General features: G+C 45.5%; 1 protein-coding gene across 1 annotated transcript in view; it reads left to right on the forward strand.

Moving 5' to 3' along the window:
• Prkch (protein kinase C eta) overlaps positions 1-18557 on the forward strand; it is a 269722-nt gene that overhangs the window by 248237 nt on the left and 2928 nt on the right. Inside the window, exon 13 of the mRNA XM_004649245.2 lies at positions 18215-18358. Coding sequence (XP_004649302.1) covers positions 18215-18358 — 144 coding nt within the window. The remainder of the gene's footprint in view (positions 1-18214; positions 18359-18557) is intronic.

Here is an 18557-nt window from a genome sequence, read left to right on the forward strand (position 1 = left end):
TCACTGTGAAGTGTGGGAGTAGATACTGGCCAGGGCCGAGGTGAAGAGTAAAGTGAGAATGGGGATGGAAGGGACGCGGGGCAGGAAAGAGGACTCAGTGAGAAAGCCAGGAAGGAATGACTTCAGATTATATAAACCTGAAAAGCTGCAACTTGTCTGCTAGTTTTACTTGCAGTGAAATAACAGTGGCTACAGACTGTGATTCACCCAGAAACTGATGCCTGCAGTAGGTAACTCATGAGTTGTGCTGGCAAGGTGGGAACAAATGGTCCTTGCCAGATAGCCTAAGGCTTGGAAATGAATATATGGCAGCACTTAGGTAAGACAGGGCAATTTTAAGCACTTTGAATAAGCTATTTTTTTTATACAATTCCAGATCAAGGCATACTGCTCTCCTTATGTAGCAATTACTTCTCATTGCTGTCAGAAAATACCTAGCCAAAAGGTAATGGGTGGAAAGAGTGTGTTTCAGCTTAGTTAAAAGGAGATGTTTCCTTATGGCAGTGAGATCATGATAGGCCTGAGTGGGAGTCCTGTGTCACAGCTAGCACATAGTAAGCCGGGATTAATAACCCTCAAGATTTGTCCCCAGTGACACTCCTGCTCCAGAAAATCTCCACCTCCCGCCAAAGGGCTCACAATTTTCCCAAATTGCCATCATCTGAGGACCAAATATTTAAAAGACCTGAGTCTGTGAGTGACATTTCACTCAAACCATCACAACTTACCAATATAGCTTTGAGTCCTTTTTCTAAAGTTTTATAACCACCATGGACAGGCACTATTCTGGGACCATGGTGACTTTAAGAGTACTTCTTTCTGGGGCTGGAGGGATGGCTTAGCAGTTAAGGCATTTGCCTGTAAAGCCAAAGGGACCAGGTTCGATTCCCCAGGACCCACATTACCCAGATGCACAAGGAGGCACAAGCATCTGGAGTTCATTTGCAGTGGCTAGAAGTCCTGGAGAGCCCATTCTCTCCCTCTCCCCCCACCTTTTTCTATGTCAAATAAATAAATATAAATATTAAAAAAGAATACCTCATTCTAATTTTTGGGGTTTTTTTTTGTTTTTTTTGTTTTGTTTTGTTTTGTTTTGTTTTTCAAGGTGGGGTCTCACTCTAGCTCAGGCAGACCTGGAATTCACTCTATAGTTTCAGGGTGGCCTTGAACTCATAGCGATCCTCCTACCTCTGCCTCCCAAGTGCTGGGATTAAAGACGTGCGCCACCACACTTGGCCCCATTTCAAATGTTTGAATCCATTGGATGGTGTCTTGTATGGTATTTACCTAAAAACAGTAGGTAAATTCTGAGTGCTCAGGTTTGAATTGTCATCATTTCTCTTGGCTTATAAGTTCAGAAAACTTTGTGACTATGAGAAACAAAAAGACTAGTGCCGGGCTGAAAATCCTTAAAAAGCATTTTGTCCAAATCTCTAGTTTACAGACAAACCAACTGAGATTCAGAAAGGCTGAAGGACTTGACATGTTACAAGGTTATAAACACACTTCAGCCTTGGTGTCTTGAGTCCTTGTCCAACTTCTGCCACTGTAAGGCAGCAGCAAGGACCATCTTCTGTGCCCACGTCAGATGAAGGAACATGCGCAGAAGCATTTTCACAGTGGAGCTTGAGACCTGAAAGCGAGTTCTGAGTACTGTGAAGTTATGAGTTAGTAATTTCACAACACACTCAAGGTGTCATTATCCTCATTCCATCCCTGAACAAACCCAATAACATCGTCAAGATGGTTAAGTACTTAATTACACCTGATGTTGTGCTGGTTTATTTTTATTTTTTCTTTTTTTAGTTACTTATGAGAGAGAGAGAGAATGGGTGAACCAGGACCTAGCTGCTGCAAATGAATTCCAGACACATGTGCATCTGGCTTATGTGGGTTCTGGGGAATCAAACCTGGGTCCTTAGATTTCACAGGCAAGCGCTTTAACTGCTAAGCCAACTGTCCTGCCCTAGATTATTTGTTTGTTTGTTTTTTCAAAGTAGGGTTTCACTCTAGCCCAGGCTGACTGTGTAGTCTCAGGGTGGCCTCGAACTCACAGCAATTCTCCTACCTCTGCCTCCTGAGTGCTGGGATTAAACGTGTGCGCCACCACGCCCGGCTTTTGTTTTTGCTAAGAGAATTTTATTTTTATTTTTCTAGTACCTTTCTGTCTGAATGAAAGACACGTAGGTGGGCTGTGAAGAGCTAAATAGATAGTAAGCTGAGAGGAAAATGCTGAAGAGAAATTGGTCAAGCTTCGATACTTTTAAAGGTCTTGAAAAGGAGAAGCCCCTTAGAGTAACTCACTGGCAGGAAGGAGTATCATAAACCAAGGAGAGGCGAGGGTTGCAGAGACGAGGCTGAAGAAACATCGAGAGCCTGAGGGCAGGGCGGACACTGAAGAGTTTGGACTTTCTGTAGTGCTAGGCGAGGCTTTGGAGCCTGTGAAAAAGCATGTGTGATTGCATCCAGCTTTGTGTTTATTTGTTTATTTGCAAGGAGAGAGATTAAGTACACCAGGGCTTCTTGCCTCTAAAAATAAACTCCAGATGTATGCCCCACCTGTAGTGCATTTGGCTTTACATGGGTACTGGGGAATTTGAACCTAGGGCCTCACGCTTTGCAAGCAAATACCTTTAACTACTGAGTCATTTCCCCAGCCCACATCTCAATTTTAAATGATCACTCTGACTATGTAGAGTAGTGGGCCAACAGGCAGAAATATTTGCAGATGAAGGGATTCCTCAGATTTTTTCCAAACAAGCCAGAATTGGGAAAAAGAAGAGTTGAAGCAAGGCTAGGTGTGTGTCAGTCAGTGCAGCTCTGAGTGGTGGGCACGCTGAGGTCATTTGTCTTGTCTACTTGCACACAGCTGAAAATTTCCATAACAGTAAATGTCAACACCAACATATATGTACTAAGCTTGGTGTGTGGCTGAAGAAACATCTCAATGAGTGAAGAAAAAAAAGTTTAAAAATACAAATACACCGAAGGAGTAAATTATATATGAACTACACACAAGCTCTCCCATGACTCTCAGCTGCATCTTTTGTCCTTGGACTGTGTGTCACCATAATCCTGGCCAGTGTTAATGCATCAGATGGTTTTAGCATACTCATTTTTTTTAAAGTTCCTAACGCTTCTCCCTGTCCTCTCAAGAGGTGTCCTTCAGCCCCAAGTCAGTAACTGCTCAGTATGCCCCCAAAGAGGCATTTCCTGGAATTAGTGTCCACCAGATATTTTTCATGCTTTGATTTTCCTTCAAAGACAGAAGTTTTTTGAATGCCCCCTTTTGAAAAATGGAAGGAGCCGGGCGTGGTGACGCATGCCTTTAATCCCAGCACTCGGGAGGCAGAGGTAGGAGGATCGCCGTGAGTTCGAGGCCACCCTGAGACTACATAGTGAATTCCAGGTCAGCCTGAGCCAGAGTGAGACCCTACTTCGAAAAAAAAAAAAAAAAAGAAAAATGGAAGGCATTATTATTATCACTCCATATCTATGGAACGGTTTTCATGCCCATTCCCATAGAGTTAACAGAAATTAAAGAGCTCACCATGTCCTCTGAATTCAAGGCGGAGACAGGACAGCCCACATTGTCCCCCTGGGAGTGACTAGTTGGCAGGACAAACTCCTGCCTCTTCTGACTCCTAACCCAAAACCGCTTTGTATGCACGACCCTCCCCTCTCCTCCTGTGCCACTCCAAAGATAGTGGATACTGGAGTTCTTCATTTGTGGACGTCCAGGGTTTCATGGACGCAGGAGGAGGACTGTGGACTGGCTTGTGGGAACACTTCCCATGGAGCAAAGAATCAGCAGCAGTCAGGAGACTCAGTCTCTAGCCAGGACTCCTACTTGAGAAGAAGAAACTCCCAAATTATTATGCGGTGATCCCTGCAAGTAAAAGTAACCAAGGGGAAGACTATGTCCTTGCCTGCTTTTTTGGCTATCTCATCTTTGCTTTCAGTTTCAGTGTGTCTATTAAATCCTCACCTGTGCATCCTGCAAACAGTACCCTTCCTCTCAGAGAATAGACTCTTAACACTGGTAATAAGCAGTCTCAAAATCAACAAAATAAAAAGATACATAGAGTTACATTTGTTTAAAGAGTCCATAAGGTTTTCCTGATTGCTGGCCCTCAAGGTGTTGTTGTTTGAGTGTGTTTTTTGTTGTTGTTATTGTTGCTTTCCAAAGAAATGCTACATTTTCTATGGTTACTATGTTGCCAAGTTTTTTAGATATTGAATTATACCAAAATGCTGATCATGACACTAAAGAGAAAATGCATACTTTTCCTAAAGCTTCCGAAGTTCCTCTGAGTTTTGCCCAGCTAGCTCCAAAAAGGCAAGCTGAGAGAGGTCCAGAGCTCAGGGAAGTGACGCCTTGCTGGGAGAGAGGAGCTGAGTCAGCACCTGTAAGGCCGCCCATGGCTTCTTGCTGACTCAGGTGAAGTCAGCGCCGTGTCTCTGAGCTCACTCAGGTGGCAGGTTAGCTAAGCGCTGAAAGGAGCTTCTGGCATCTCTGGAGTCAGCGCTGTCAGTTCTGGAGGCATTGCAACCTTGCTATTGGCAGGAGATCATAGCATGCTTTTGTTCGGAAGCTTTATAGAAATTACAGAGTGTGTACACATGTGGGTTTATCTGTCATTGGACCGATTGGATTCCATCATGATGCATTATCTGCAAAATCCATGCTAGCTCCTGCACAAAGAGGGGAACCACCATGAACCTCTGGGATTTTTCCATCCCACCAATGATTTCCCGCCCCCCCCCCCGCTCCTCCCCCCTCCCCCGCCAGGCGCTGATCCTGTCACCCTCTCTTTTTCCTATGCTGTGGGGCTTGGAAGGCCGACCTGAGTGGCCAAGGCCAAAAGAGGGACAGGCAGGAGGAGGAGGAGGAAAAGGAAAAATATGAGGCTGAAGTCCTACAGGGACTCCAAGTTCTAATCACCAGAGGTTTTGTTTTTTGTTTGTTTTGTTTTGTTGTTGTTTAACTTTATTACTATCATAGGGAATATTTAAGAGAACTATGAAAAAAATAAACTTTTATGGGGCTGGAGAGGTAGTTCAGTGGTTAAAGGCACGTGCTTGTAAAATCTTACAATTCAGGTTCAATTCTCCAGTACCCATGTAATGCCAGGTGCACAAAGTGGCACATATGTCTGGAATTCATTTGCAGTGAAAAGAGACCCTGATGTACCCATTCTCTTTCTCTTTTTTAAATTATTTGCAAGCACAGAGAGACAAATGAACTCCAGATGAGATGCATGCACCACTTTGTGCATCTGGTTTACATGGGTACTGAAGAATTGAACCTGGGTCCTTAGGCTTTGCAGGCAAGCACCTTAACTTGCTAAGCCATCTCTCCAGCCTCACTACAGGTCTTTTTAATCGTTACCTCTGCCTCTCTAACTAGGAAAATGCAGATGAAAGAGGTTTTGTATAATGAGTATGGAACCTTTTTTTATGTAGAGGTTTGCTAGTCTAGATGAAGCTGATGATTTTTGTGCATGTGGATGTACAAATGTATGTTCATATATGTGTGGGTGCATGTGCACGTGGGTGTGAAGACCACAAGTCAATGTCAGTATCTTTACCCCTTATTTTGGGGGCAAGGGTCTCTCACTGAGCCTGTTCTCATGAAACAGCTAGACTAGCTAGCCAGTGAATACCAGTGATTCCCTGTCTTCACTTCACCAGTGCTATGATAACAGGAGTTCACTACCATGCTGGGCATTTTCTGTGGGTGCTGGGGTCCAAAGCTCCGATCCTCGTGCTTGTGTGGCAAACATTTTACCCACTGAGCCATCTCCCCAGCCCTCAGAGGAACTTTCTAAGCTGAAAAAAGAAATGTTATGAACAGATGTCTCCTTTCCCTTGCCAATCATCAAAGAGCTGTCATTTTTAGCAGTTGATTGTTGAGCTTAGACCCCAAAGATAACATATATCCAGAACTCAGAAGGGGATTGACCCAAGTTGGACAAGAGGGAAAAGTCACTATTAATCTGCTTCTGGAGAAGCCTCCTCAAGCACTTTCTCCCTTCCAATAGCAACCCTTAGTTGATATGCAGACAGAAGTCATTTATAGGGCTTGGCCACGCAGAGCAGCAGTTGATATGCAGACAGAAGTCATTTATAGGGCTTGGCCACGCAGAGCAGCAGGAAGAATTTCCTCTTTCTTTCACACTTGAAAGGTACTGGAGAGCAGCGGGACCCGCCTCCCTGGCCCCTGCTGCTTGGGCCTGCTTCCAGGATTATTGGCCAAGAAAGGAAATTGGCATGCCTCAGCACAAGTGCCTGACTGTGGGCTTCCACCTCTGAGACACCCCTAACCTTTCCCTGTCGGAAGCAATAGCAACATATGACCTAAGTGAAGCTGAGACAACCCGGGACTCAGGAAAAGCAATAATGTTTACTAAACACAGGAAAGGCAGAGTGCTGGCAACACGGACCGGAAACCCAGCATATGTCTATGTTGAGTTGGCCAGCTTCCACTCGCAGCCGGCACAAGCCAGCCCACAATCCGCCGTGGATGGAGCATGGTTCCTGAGCACCAAGGGCAGCCACGGGAAGAACACAGGGCACATATCGTACTTGGCGTTGATAAGAGGAAACAGAACACAATGCACCGTGTGACTGGAGAGAGTTCACAGGATCTCCCCGTGTGGGTCAGTTGTAACGCACCAGGCAAGGCATCAGCCCACTGGGAATTCTCAGATGTGTCCACATGCCCACTCCCTCAGTCACCAGCTCTGGGACATCAGCTATGGCAGGTTGACTTCATTTCCTTTAAAAGATATATGTTTTATTTTATTTATTTGAGAGAGAGATTGAGAAAGAGGCAGATAGGGAGAGAATGGGCACGCCAGGGCCTTCAGCCACTGCAAATGAGCTCCAGACACACGCGCCACCTTGTGCATCTGGCTTACGTGGCTCCTGGGGAATCGAACCTGGGTCGGTTGGCTTTGTAGACAAGTGCCTTAACCACTAAGCCATCTCTTCAGCCCTCATTTTCTTTTTTCTTTTTCATAAAGAAAGTCCACTTTCCACTTAAAGAATGTGTGACATCTGTGGCTGAGGGGGAACAGTCTTCTGCAAAGTGTAATGACAAATGCAAGTGAGCCAAGAGCAGGGCTAAAATATAGACTCTTGATATTGGCACAGACCGTGAAGGACACTGGCCCCTTCTTATATGTATTTATGCCGTCTTAACCTTCCCGCCCCCCCCCAACTTTCTTTTTTCCATCTACAGAGTCCTATCCCTTTTCTATCCAAAACTCCTTGAAACTTTTAAAATTAAGAACGATGGCCTTGGGCTGGAGAGATGGCTTAGCAGTTAAGGCGCTTGCCAGTGAAGCCTAACGACTCATGTCCAACTCTCCAGGTCCCATGTAAGCCAGGTGCACAGTGACACAAGCACACAAGGTCACACATGCACACAAGGTCACACATGCACACAAGGTCACACATGCACATAAGGGGGGCGCATGTGTCTGGAGTCCAATTACAGTGCCAATTTCCCTTTTCTATCTCTCTCTCTCTCACTCTCCTTCTTTCACATAAAAAAAGAAAAAAGAAAAAGTCTGTTAGGCTTGCCTCCAAAAAAAAAAAGAACTATGGCCTTTAGGATTCTCCAAATCAGAGACCCTCGGTCAGGCTTAAGATTCTTCCAAAACCTGTGGCTCCTCCACCCCTCTCACAGCACCTGTCCTGCGTGTACTTCTCATCCACTTTTCCCTCCGTAGAAATGGGGATGGGCAGGGGCTAGAGAGATGGCTCAGCCAGGAAAAACACTTGGAACACAAGCATGAGGACCCAAGTTCAACCCACAGCACCCATGTAAGAAGCCAGGCATGTGGAAATACCAGTGTCCAAACAGCCAAATCACTGGGGATCCCTGGTATCCAGTTACCTTCATGTTGCTGGCACAAAGCACCCGACCCGAGGCAAGGGTTTATTTTGGCTTACAGACTCAAGAGAAAGCTCCATGATGACAGGAGAAGACGTGGTATGAGCAGAGGCTGGGCATCACTTCCTGGCCATCCAGTGGACAACAGCAGTAGGAGTGTGCATCAAACACAGACACGAGGAAGCTAGCTATAACATCCATAAGCCCAACCCCCAACAATATACCTCCCTCAGCAAGGCTCCAATTCCCAAATTGCTATCAAGCATTCAGAGCACACACAAGCTTATGGGGAACATCTGAACCCAACCACCACACCTGGTCAGCCAATCTAGCTGAAACACATGTCCTTAAGGTTTAGTAAGAGATTCTGGCTCAAGGACGTAAAGCAGAAGAGCAATAGAGGTGGTCACATAATGTCCTCCTCCGGCCTCTTTGTGCATGTGCGTGTTCTGGTATGAGCATCTACACACACACACAACATACAAAAGAAAAAAAGGAGAAGGAGGGAAGGAAGGAAGGAGTCACAGGGACCAGAAGAGTAAGGGCCATCTAAAGAAAACCACCAAGGGCTGTGGACTCCGTCCAGCTGCAGTTTCTCCCAAACTAAGTCCTGTCCACACTCCCTTCAATCCAGAATCCAAATGAGAAGGTCAGTGGCCTCCAGAGGAGGGGAAGCAGAGGGACTGATAGCAAAGGTTTCTGGTAGTCCACAGGCCTGGATTTGAATCCTAGCTCTGCCACTCCCAAACCCCATAGGTAGCCCCTGTGTGCGCCATGGCAAGGTTGGCCTTCGTGGCAATGAGCCAGTCTCTGTTCTGTATGCTGAGCTCCTTCTCTGCCTTCCTCCCATTGCAGAGTGCCTCCCCAGAATGCTGACGGGAATGTCCTATGGCTCGGTTCCTTCCCCTCTGGCTTGGCAGCAGTAGCTGCCAACTGTGTCTGCCTTTTGTTTGGGGTCTGAAGTGAAATGAAAGGAGAGGGTTGTTCTGTTTGCCCAACAGCCAAATCCATCTATTAGGTAGAAAATGCAGTGTTCTCTGGTTCCTAAAAGAAAATACTATTAGTCTAATTGCTCTATTTATAAAACTAGTCTTCTTCCTATGAAATGAAGCATTCTGAAAGAGGAAAAATAATTTCGCCTTTGCTTACATTTTAATGAGTTTCAAAGTACATTTGGATCCTGTTATCTCGAGACTCATAATTACCCAAGGTTTAAACTCTGTCATCTAGAACATCCAAGTCCACACCACACAGCTTCTTCACATGCAGACAGCCCACAAGACACACACAGTTCCGGCAGCTGACGCCAGATGGACGAGAAGTCGCCCTCCTCTATCTGTCATCCTGCGCGTGCTGACTCTCTTCACAAACACAGTTACAGATTAAGCCCTAAGTATTCTGTCTTTTTGTTTTAAGGTTAACTTTAAAGGGATTGGCTATCGGATTTTTTTTTTTTTTTTTTTTTTGCCAAAGTCCATTCCCACCATCCCACATTTGGGGCCTGGGATGATGCGACCAGAAACATCTGTTCCCTGCTTCCGGCCTGCAAGGGGGGACGTGAGGGCCAGATAAGCCTTCAGGTCAAGGCCAGCCTTATATTTTAGAATCTTCTCCTGTATCCTTGAACTAGAAGGAGGAACTACAAGGTGTTTTAAAAGACACTACTACATATCTTTTCCGGAGAGGGTCTGATCTGTGCCCTCACTGTAATGTAATAAGTGCAGGAACATCTCCACTTTCTAGCTGCAGAACTGAGTTCCACGGAAGTTAAACTATGTCCAAGGCCGCAGAGCTGCTCAGGCTGGAGCTGGTGTGCAAGCACAGATGGTGAACAGCAGAGCCTGGTTAGTTCACTTCTGTTGTCCGCATCAGAGGAGACCCTGTATCTGTCCCGGTTTGCAGGAGTTTTGCTGGGACACACTGAAGCAAACCTAGCCAGCATCATCCAGTATATTTAACTGGGGAGGGAAGACAGCTTACTGTGGACTGGGAAGAATGATGGAGTGCTCCAGTTCCGTCAGGATCATTTAGTTCGGCTCCACTCTCATGAGGGAAGAGCAGACTGGTCCCGGGGACCTAGGTCCCTCCCTTTCTGCCTTACAGGGTGGGGCCTAATTTTTAGGATGGAACCAGACATTCCCACTGGGCCCCTCATTCATTCTCGGCAGCTTATAAAGTGCTTTTGTTGGCCAGAGGAATCGTTCCATTTCCTTTGGTAAAGTGTTCAAAGTCCTTCCTGCAGCCACATGATTGGCCTTCTTGGCTGCCTTTCCCATTTGGACCATCGTCAGGGAGAAGGTCAATGGAGGTGAGGCAGATTTCAAGAACGACCTTGAACATGGGAGAAAGGGATTGTTTTGAACAATGCTGTGGTTAACTTATTTGACATTTGGGTCCCATTAGAGATCTACGCACATTAAGGAAGCTTTCTGCAAAAGCATCACGCAGGTGGCATTCACAGCAGCAGGAATGGGTATTTACAGAGAGCCCTATGCCCAGCACAGTTTGGCAAACCCCTCTAGCTTCCAATGCACCCACGTGCATCCAGGTGGGTGTGACCCACCTCAGGCCTGCGACTGGCCGGCGTGTTTCCCTCACTCCTCAGCTCTGTGCCTCTGGGACAGCCCCAACCACTCCCCCCAAAAATCTATTTCCTTGGCACTCCTTCCCATCGCCTCGCCTCGTCCTTGGGATGATTCCTGTCTTGGTTTCTGTCTCCTGGGGCTCAGCTTTCTGTGGCTTCTCCGTGACCTCGGCTTGCTGTCCACTGTCTCCTTGGTTTTTGTCCGTTGTTGTGTCAGGTGTCAGAAGCTATGCAAGTCAGCAAGTGACACCAGCCCTGTGTGAGGCAATAGGGAGTGGCAGGCTGTGTAGCCACCTGGGGATTTCATGACCACTACTGCTTAGTTCTAGGCTATTTCTATGAAGCGCCATGTTGTAGAACATCCAATTATCCAAGGCAGATTGGAAAACCTGACTTTCATGGGATATGTCATTTCCATATTTTTAAATGGTTGACAAGTAATTTGAATTATTTTAAAACACATTCTGTGGCTGAATTGGACAAATCTTGGTTCTGTTCATTCTCTCTTTCCTTCTCCAAACAACCTTGCCTGCCTTCCCAGCTTCCATCCCCACAACGAAAGCTAGATCTCCACCCCCGAGGCTGCTTCTCATAGTTACCTGGCTAGTCATCTCCATGTGGGTGCCTGTATACCTCAGATGCAAAACTGAGCTCATCAACCTCCCAGGTTTGGCAAGGCTGTGTGAACTTTAGTCAAGCTAAATAGCAGAGAGAGGGTCTCCAAAGATTAATAAGCTTAGATAGGAACTGACATTGCAAATGACTCTATGTGTGCCAATGAGTGAACCCTGAACACAATCAAGAAGGTTGAGGCCAAGGGGAAGGTTTTTCAAGGCCAGATGTGGGAGATAACATAAGTCATATTGAAACAATAATCCGTGGCTACAAGAGCAACAACAAAGGTGGCACCAGTCCAGACTCGGAGACAATTAGCAGGCAGACAACCTTGCGGATGTGCTTTCTGTGGCAGGCAGTGGTGGCATGTGTGAGGATGGCGTGTGCAGTTCTGGTACAGTCTTCTATGGCAGGTCTCGTGACCACACACCCATGCACGCGCTCCTCTCCTTCCCAACCTCCGGGCTTTATTCACTTACTCTGACATGCATGACTCCATTTTGCATCTAACCGCTGGCATCATCTTAAGTATTATTTGTGTCTTTGTTTCCCTGCGGAAACACTGCTACTGACTGATGCTGCCCTTAATACTACTGGTACACATACTGGCCTGTCACTGTACTGCTGGTCCATCAGACAGCCGAGGAGGACAGTGTGATCTTGGACTCTATCCTTCCTCCAGCCTTGGGCTCATTCTTCTTCAAAGACTTAGGATTTTCTCCCAACACCCCCTTCTCATTAACCAGAAGTCCTCTGAGTTTCTGAACTTGCTGTCATTTCAGCTGTTGTCAAAACCTATGGCCATTCACCGAGCTACCAGTCCTTACCTATCTATATGGGAGTTACTCATCACACCGTGGATAGTCATCTCCTAAATTGGGTTAGCACTGGCCAATCATCTCCTCATACTCTTTTTTTAAAAGATAATTTTGTTTGTTTATTTATTTATTTACAAGCAGAGTGAGAAAGGGTGAGTATGGGTGTGTCAGAGCCTCTTGCCATTGTAAAGGAACCCCAAATACATGCACCACTTTGTGCATCTGGCTTTATATGGGTACTGGGGAACCAAACCCAAGCTGGCAGACTTTGCAAGCAAATGCCTTTAACCACTGATCAATCTTCCCATCCCTCCTCATACTTAAAAAAATATTATCCATCCAACAATCTAATTTTTAAAATATTTATTTATTTCCAAGGAGAGAGGGAGAGAGAGAGAGAATGGGTCTGCCAGGCCTTATAGTCACTGCAAACAAACTCCAGATACATGTGCCACTTTGAGTAACTGGCTTTATATGGATACTGGAGATGGAACCCAGGTCGTTAGGCTTTGCAGACAAGCACCTTAACAACTGAGCAATCTCTCCAGACCATTTTATTTATTTATTGGTGTGTATGTGCGTATGCCAGGGCCTCTTGCTACGGTGTTCAGGCATGACTATCTTCTTCCTGCATGTCTACATGGATTCTATCCTTACTTGTCTTTTATTAAAAATATTTTTTTTATTTATTTGAGATAGAGGGAGGGGAAAGAGGCAAAGAGAGAGAGATGAGGTGGGGGGGGGGAATGGGAGCACTAGGTCCTCCAGCCACTGCAAACGAACTCTAGATGCATGTACCACCATGTGCATTTGGCTTAAGTGGGACCTGGAGAATTGAACCTGGGTCTTTAGGCTTTGCAGGCAAGTGCCTTAACCACTAAGCCACCTCTCCAGCCCTCTACCCTTACTTCACGTCTCATTCACTGTGCCTCTTTCATGAGGCTGTCACTTGCCTTCTTAGCACCGGCCTCATTTTGCTCACATCGCTCCCAAACTCCTACTGCACTGTCTCTTTTTCATTGCATCCAGCTTTGTGTTTTAAGGTTGGCTTGCAGCTTCTCCCTTCCCTTGATTCACACTTTGATGGAGAGATTATCTTTGTCATCTGTATACCCCTCAGGCTTAATGCACTGCTTTGCTTTCACAGATACCCTAGAAGCCTTTGTGGGTGGAATAAAGGGTTTTCTTTTTATGTGAAAGATGACCACATCTAAAGAGTTCAAGCAAAGGCATTAAAACTCAAGCAGGTGAAAGGCTTGTTCTGGCCCTGTTCCGGAGATGGGCTTTTCAGAGGCGCTGCCCCTGGGACTTGGTCTACTTGTCCTCGGGCAACATTTTTTCCATAGCGCCCCATGGAAGCCTGGCTCCAGAACCAGGGCCAGGAGGAATGGGCAGTCAGACCAGGGCTTCTGCTACCCTGGCAGAGAGAGTCCTGCACTGTTCTTTCCACCCAGAAGGACAAGTTGTACCCACACATCCACAAGGTGTCCTCCCCGTCCACCACTGGCAGGCTTGAGGAATTCCCACAGGCCATCTGGGTTTGTTCCCTGGTCCTTGTTTCCCAACTTTGTTTGTTTTGTTTTGTTTTGTTTTTCTCCCCAGCATTAGCATGTGTTAATTAGCACTTGGAATTGTCACTGCATGTCCACCAAGGACTCTCCCATGGAGAGCTATCTACTGGATTCTTCTTCTTCTTCTTCTTTTTTTTTTTTTGTAAGCATTTCCCCTTCCTTTCTGGGGAAGGAAGTTTATACATGCAGATTCCAAGCAGTTTCAACCTTTAGTTCTTAAGTAACAGTAATTTGTACATATTTCCTATGTACTATGACTACAATAAGCGCCTGGAGTAGAAATGGCTGTGACTATACCTGTGTGGATTTGAATATTTTTTTATTAATATCTTCCATGTGAATACTTGTTTTGTTGTTTGTTCCCCCCCTCCCCCAGTCCAGCACCCTCTAAGGCCTTTAATTCCTTGTCATTTGGAGAAAGAAGTTGTTACACTCCATCAGTGTCTTCATTTTTCATTTTTACCAGCTCCTATTTAACACTTTTTTAGCATTTTCAATAATCCTATGAGAATGCTGATTGTTAAGGAAATTTTTTTAAGTTTTTTTTTTCTTTTATTGATTTGTTTGAAAAAGAGAGAGGAAGGAAGAGGCAGATAAGAGAGAAGGGTTACACCAGGGCCTCTAGCTGCCACAGACAAGTTCCAGAAGCATGCATCTCACTCACGTGGACACTAAGGAATTGAACCGAAGTCCTTAGGCTTTGCAGGCAAGCATCTCAACCACTAAGCCGTCTCTCCAGCCCCCGAGGAAGTTTTCCAACCTTGTCCCTCAACGTGATCGCTTACATTTGAGCCAACACAGGAGGCTTCGCAGCTCTGGCTACTGGCATGGCCAAGGGAGTCACCTCCAAATGCTACCTCTTTGTGCCATCACCAGATTTTTTTTTTTTTTTGCATTTTAATGTATTATTTATTTTTATTGACAACTTCCATAGCTGTAGATAATAACCCATGGTAATGGCCTCCTTCCCCCCACTTTCCCCTTTGAAGCCCCACACTCCTTCATACCCCTTCCCTGTCTCAATCAGTCTTTTATTTTTTCTATCTTATTTTTATTTATTTATTTGAGAGAGGGAAAGAGGGAGAGAGAGAGAGAGAATGGGTGCACCAGGGCATCCAGCCACTACAAATATACTCCAGACGCATGTGCCCTCTTATGCATCTGGCTTATGTGGGTTATGGAGAATCGAACCAGGATCCTTTGGCTTTCCAGGCAAGCGCCTTCACTGCTAAGCCATCTCTCCGGCCCGGGGAAAATTTTACAAGTGTTTGGATCTCCATACTTGTTATAGGTCTATTTAAGTGGTTAATCTCATCTTGATTTAATTTACATAGGTCATCTAAATCAAGGAAATCATTCATTTCTTTCAGATTCTCAAACTTACTGGCGTGTATGTTCTTATAGTATGTCCCTATGATTTTTTTAATTTCTCTGGTATCTGTTGTGATGGTGCCTTTTTCATCTCTAATTTTTCAAAAATATTCTTATTTATTTGACAGAAAAGGGGGGGAGAGAATGGGCCCACCAAGGCCTCCAGCCACAGCAAATGAACTCCAGATGCATGCACCCCCTTGTGCATCTAGCTAATGTGGGTCCTGGGGAATCAAACCTGGGTCCTTTGGCTTTGCAGGCAAATGCCTTAACCGCTAAGCCATCCCTCCAGCTCTTCATCTCTAATTTTATTAATTTGTATCTCTTTTCTCTTGGTCCAATTTGCTAAGGGTTTATCAGTCTTGTATATCCTTTCAAAGAACCAACTATTTGTCTCATTGATTCTTCAGATTTTTTTTTTTGGTTCCTATTTCATTAATTTCTGCCCTAATCTTTATTATTTCTTCCCACCTACTGATTTTTGGTTTGCCTTTTTTTCTCCTTTTTCCAAGGCCTTAAGGTGAAGCACTAAGTTATTTACTTGTGACCTTTCTAGTTTATTTTTTAATTTTTTTTATTTTTTGGTTTTTCGAGGTAAGGTTTCACTCTAGCCCAGGCTGACCTGGAATTCACTATGGAGTCTCAGGGTGGCCTCGACCTCACGGCGATCCTCCTACCTCTGCCTCCCAAGTGCTGCGATTAAAGGCGTGCGCCACCACGCCTGGCAATTTTTTTAAAAAAAATATAGTTTATTTATTTATTTAAGAGACAGAGAGAGGGGCTGGAGAGATGGCTTAGCGGTTAAGCGCTTGCCTGTGAAGCCTAAGGACCCTGGTTCGAGGCTCGGTTCCCCAGGTCCCACATTAGCCAGATGCACAAGGGGGCGCACGCGCAGATTTTTTTTTTAACATCTGTATATTTACCCTGTAAATTCAGCTCCAAAACAACTCCCAAAAAATGGCATGACTTTTGTCTTATGTTCACAAGTCAAACTTGGAAAGGGATCTTTGTGGGAAGGGAGGTCCTGTCAGAAGCTATCATAAGCCTGTTTAAAGATAACTTGGGTGCTGGAGAGATATGGCTCAGCCTAATTGCTTACAGAAACTACTGCTCTAGGTTCTATTCCCCAGTACCCATATAAAGCCAGAGCACAGCATGGCTCATACACCTGGAGTTCATATACACTGGCAAGCGGTCCTGGTACACCCATTCTTTCTCCCCCCACCCTTCCTCTCTCTGTAGCTCTCAAGTAAATAAATAAGAACATAAAGAGAGAGAGAGAGAACTTGATTTAGAGAGGGGGGGGGTGTAGTTCAGTAGCACAGCACTTGCCACACAATGATGCTCTGAGCTCCACTCCCAACACCAGCAAGAATTTTTAAAACCATGATAATTTGACTAAAAACATAAACTTTTCAATTTTTTAAAAATGTTTTATTTGTTTATTTATTTGAGAAAGAGAGAGGGAAAAGGGGAGAGAACGAGGCAGATAGAGAATGGGCACACCAGCGCCTCCAGCCACTGCAAAAGAACTCCAGATGCATGTGCTACTTTGTGCTTCCGGCTGACGCAGGTCTTGGGGAATCGAACCAGGGTCCTTTGGCTTTGCAGGCAAGTGACTTAACCACTAAGCCATCTCTTAAAATGTCCAGCTTTTTAGTGTTTTTTTTTAGTGGTTTTTTTTTTTTTTTTTTTTTTTAGCAGTGCTAGGAATAGAATTCATGGCTTCACAGATGCTAGTCAAGTGCTAGACCACAGAGATGCATCTGCAGCCCTTGGTCTTTTTTGGACTGGGTCTTGTTTGGCAACCTAAGCTGGCCGAAACTCATGCTTCTCCTATCTTAGCCTGAGAGTGCTGAGATTACAGGACTGAACCATCACAACCAGCCCCAGACATTTTGTCTTAAGTCCATGCTCTTAAAGGGAAATTAGTTAACCTTGAAAACCACATTCTGATCTTGAAAAGTAAATTCTTATCCCCAGTGAAGTTGTTTTGGTGGGGAGGGTTTCAAGGCAGGGTCTCATTCTAGCTCAGGCTGACCTGGAATTCATTATGTAGTCTCAGGGTGGCCTCAAAATCACGGCGATCCTCCTACCTCTGCCTCCCGAGTGCTGGGATTAAAGGAGTGCGCCACCACACCTGGCTCAGTGTCCACTTTTTATTTTTCAAGGTAGGGTTTCACTCTAGTCCAGGCTGACCTGGAATTCACTCTGCATTCTCAGAGTGGCCTCAAACTCACGATCCCCCTACCTCTGCCTCCTGAGTGCTGGGATTAAAGGTGTGCACCACCACGCCCAGCAAGTTCTCTCTCTTTTTTTTTCTTTCTCATTATTTATTTGAGAGGGGGCAGAAAGAGGCAGATAGAGAGAGAATGGATGTACCAGGGCCTCCAGCCACTCAAACAAACTCTTTTTTTTTTTTTTTTTTTGGTTTCTCACTCTAGCCCAGGCTGACCTGTAACTCACCATGTCGTCTCAGGGTGGCCTTAAACTCACAGCGACCCTGCTACCTCTGCCTCCCGAGTGCTGGGGTTAAAGGTTTGTGCCACCGCACCCAGCTCCCCGATGAGTTCTTGAACAGGCAAAGATCAGAACACCAAACACAGTCAGACCAGAACATCTTGGAGCTGAGCATCATTAATATGAAGAGAAAAGGTTTATGGTCAAACAACACTTGAATGTGTGACATTTTCTTTTAGTTTTTGGTTTAGACAGCAACAGATTCTCAGTCTGTAAACTTATTTCAGAATGGAAGGGGGGCATCTTGAAGAGAAAAAAATATATTCAACTAGAATGAGAATCTCTTTGCAACATAAGGAAAAGCAACCAACTTTGTTTTCCCAAGAGCTGGATCACAGAACTTGGGAAGGTTTTTTTCACCCTTGCTGCTGCTTCAGACAGATCCTCACAAACAGTGGCTCTCACTCTTCTCTCTGGTCTGAGGATAGAGCGGGAACCCAGGCCAGCCTGGCAGGTCGCTGAAAAATGGCACAGCTGTTCCTAAAAGTAGCCCCATTCATGAGACGCCTGCCGTCTGCGACTTCAGTGTTGGAGAAAGACACAGTATTCCATAAAGAGCTTCTTTTCTTTAAAGAGGAAAGGAAAATATGTGGTGTTTACAGAAAAGAAAACTGGGCCCTTCAGCTTTCTTTTCGTGGCCATGTCTGAGATGGAAATGGGGAAGGCCAAAACTCCAACTGCACCGTGAAAGCATGGTTTAAACCCAGGGTGGAAACTCCAGCTAGTTGAGCAAGATCAGCCAGAAAGCCTCTCATGGGCTCTGCTGCCGGGGCTGATGCCTACCATCTTGTGTATATGACTGACTGACTCTCTCTCTCTTGCCCTCTCTCAGTTCATGACCAAGAACCCTACCATGCGCCTGGGTAGCCTGACACAAGGAGGCGAGCATGCCATCTTGAGACATCCTTTCTTTAAGGAAATCGACTGGGCCCAGCTGAACCATCGCCAACTAGAACCACCTTTCCGACCCAGAATAGTAAGTGCCAAGGCCACTATAAATAGACTCTTCTTTTTCTTCAGATGACCAAAGTCCATGGTGAAGCTGGTGTCCCCTGTGGAATGACAGAGTGGAAGTTGGCCAGCCCCGTCAAGCGGAAGGAGGCTAGTTGCCCCCACAGGGCATTCTTCCTATGCCCCAATTACTTCTCACAAACTTCCTATGTCTTGCTTCTCCT

The sequence above is a fragment of the Jaculus jaculus genome, chromosome 7 (assembly GCF_020740685.1).
Source record: "Jaculus jaculus isolate mJacJac1 chromosome 7, mJacJac1.mat.Y.cur, whole genome shotgun sequence".
Classification (NCBI taxonomy): Eukaryota; Metazoa; Chordata; class Mammalia; order Rodentia; family Dipodidae; genus Jaculus; species Jaculus jaculus.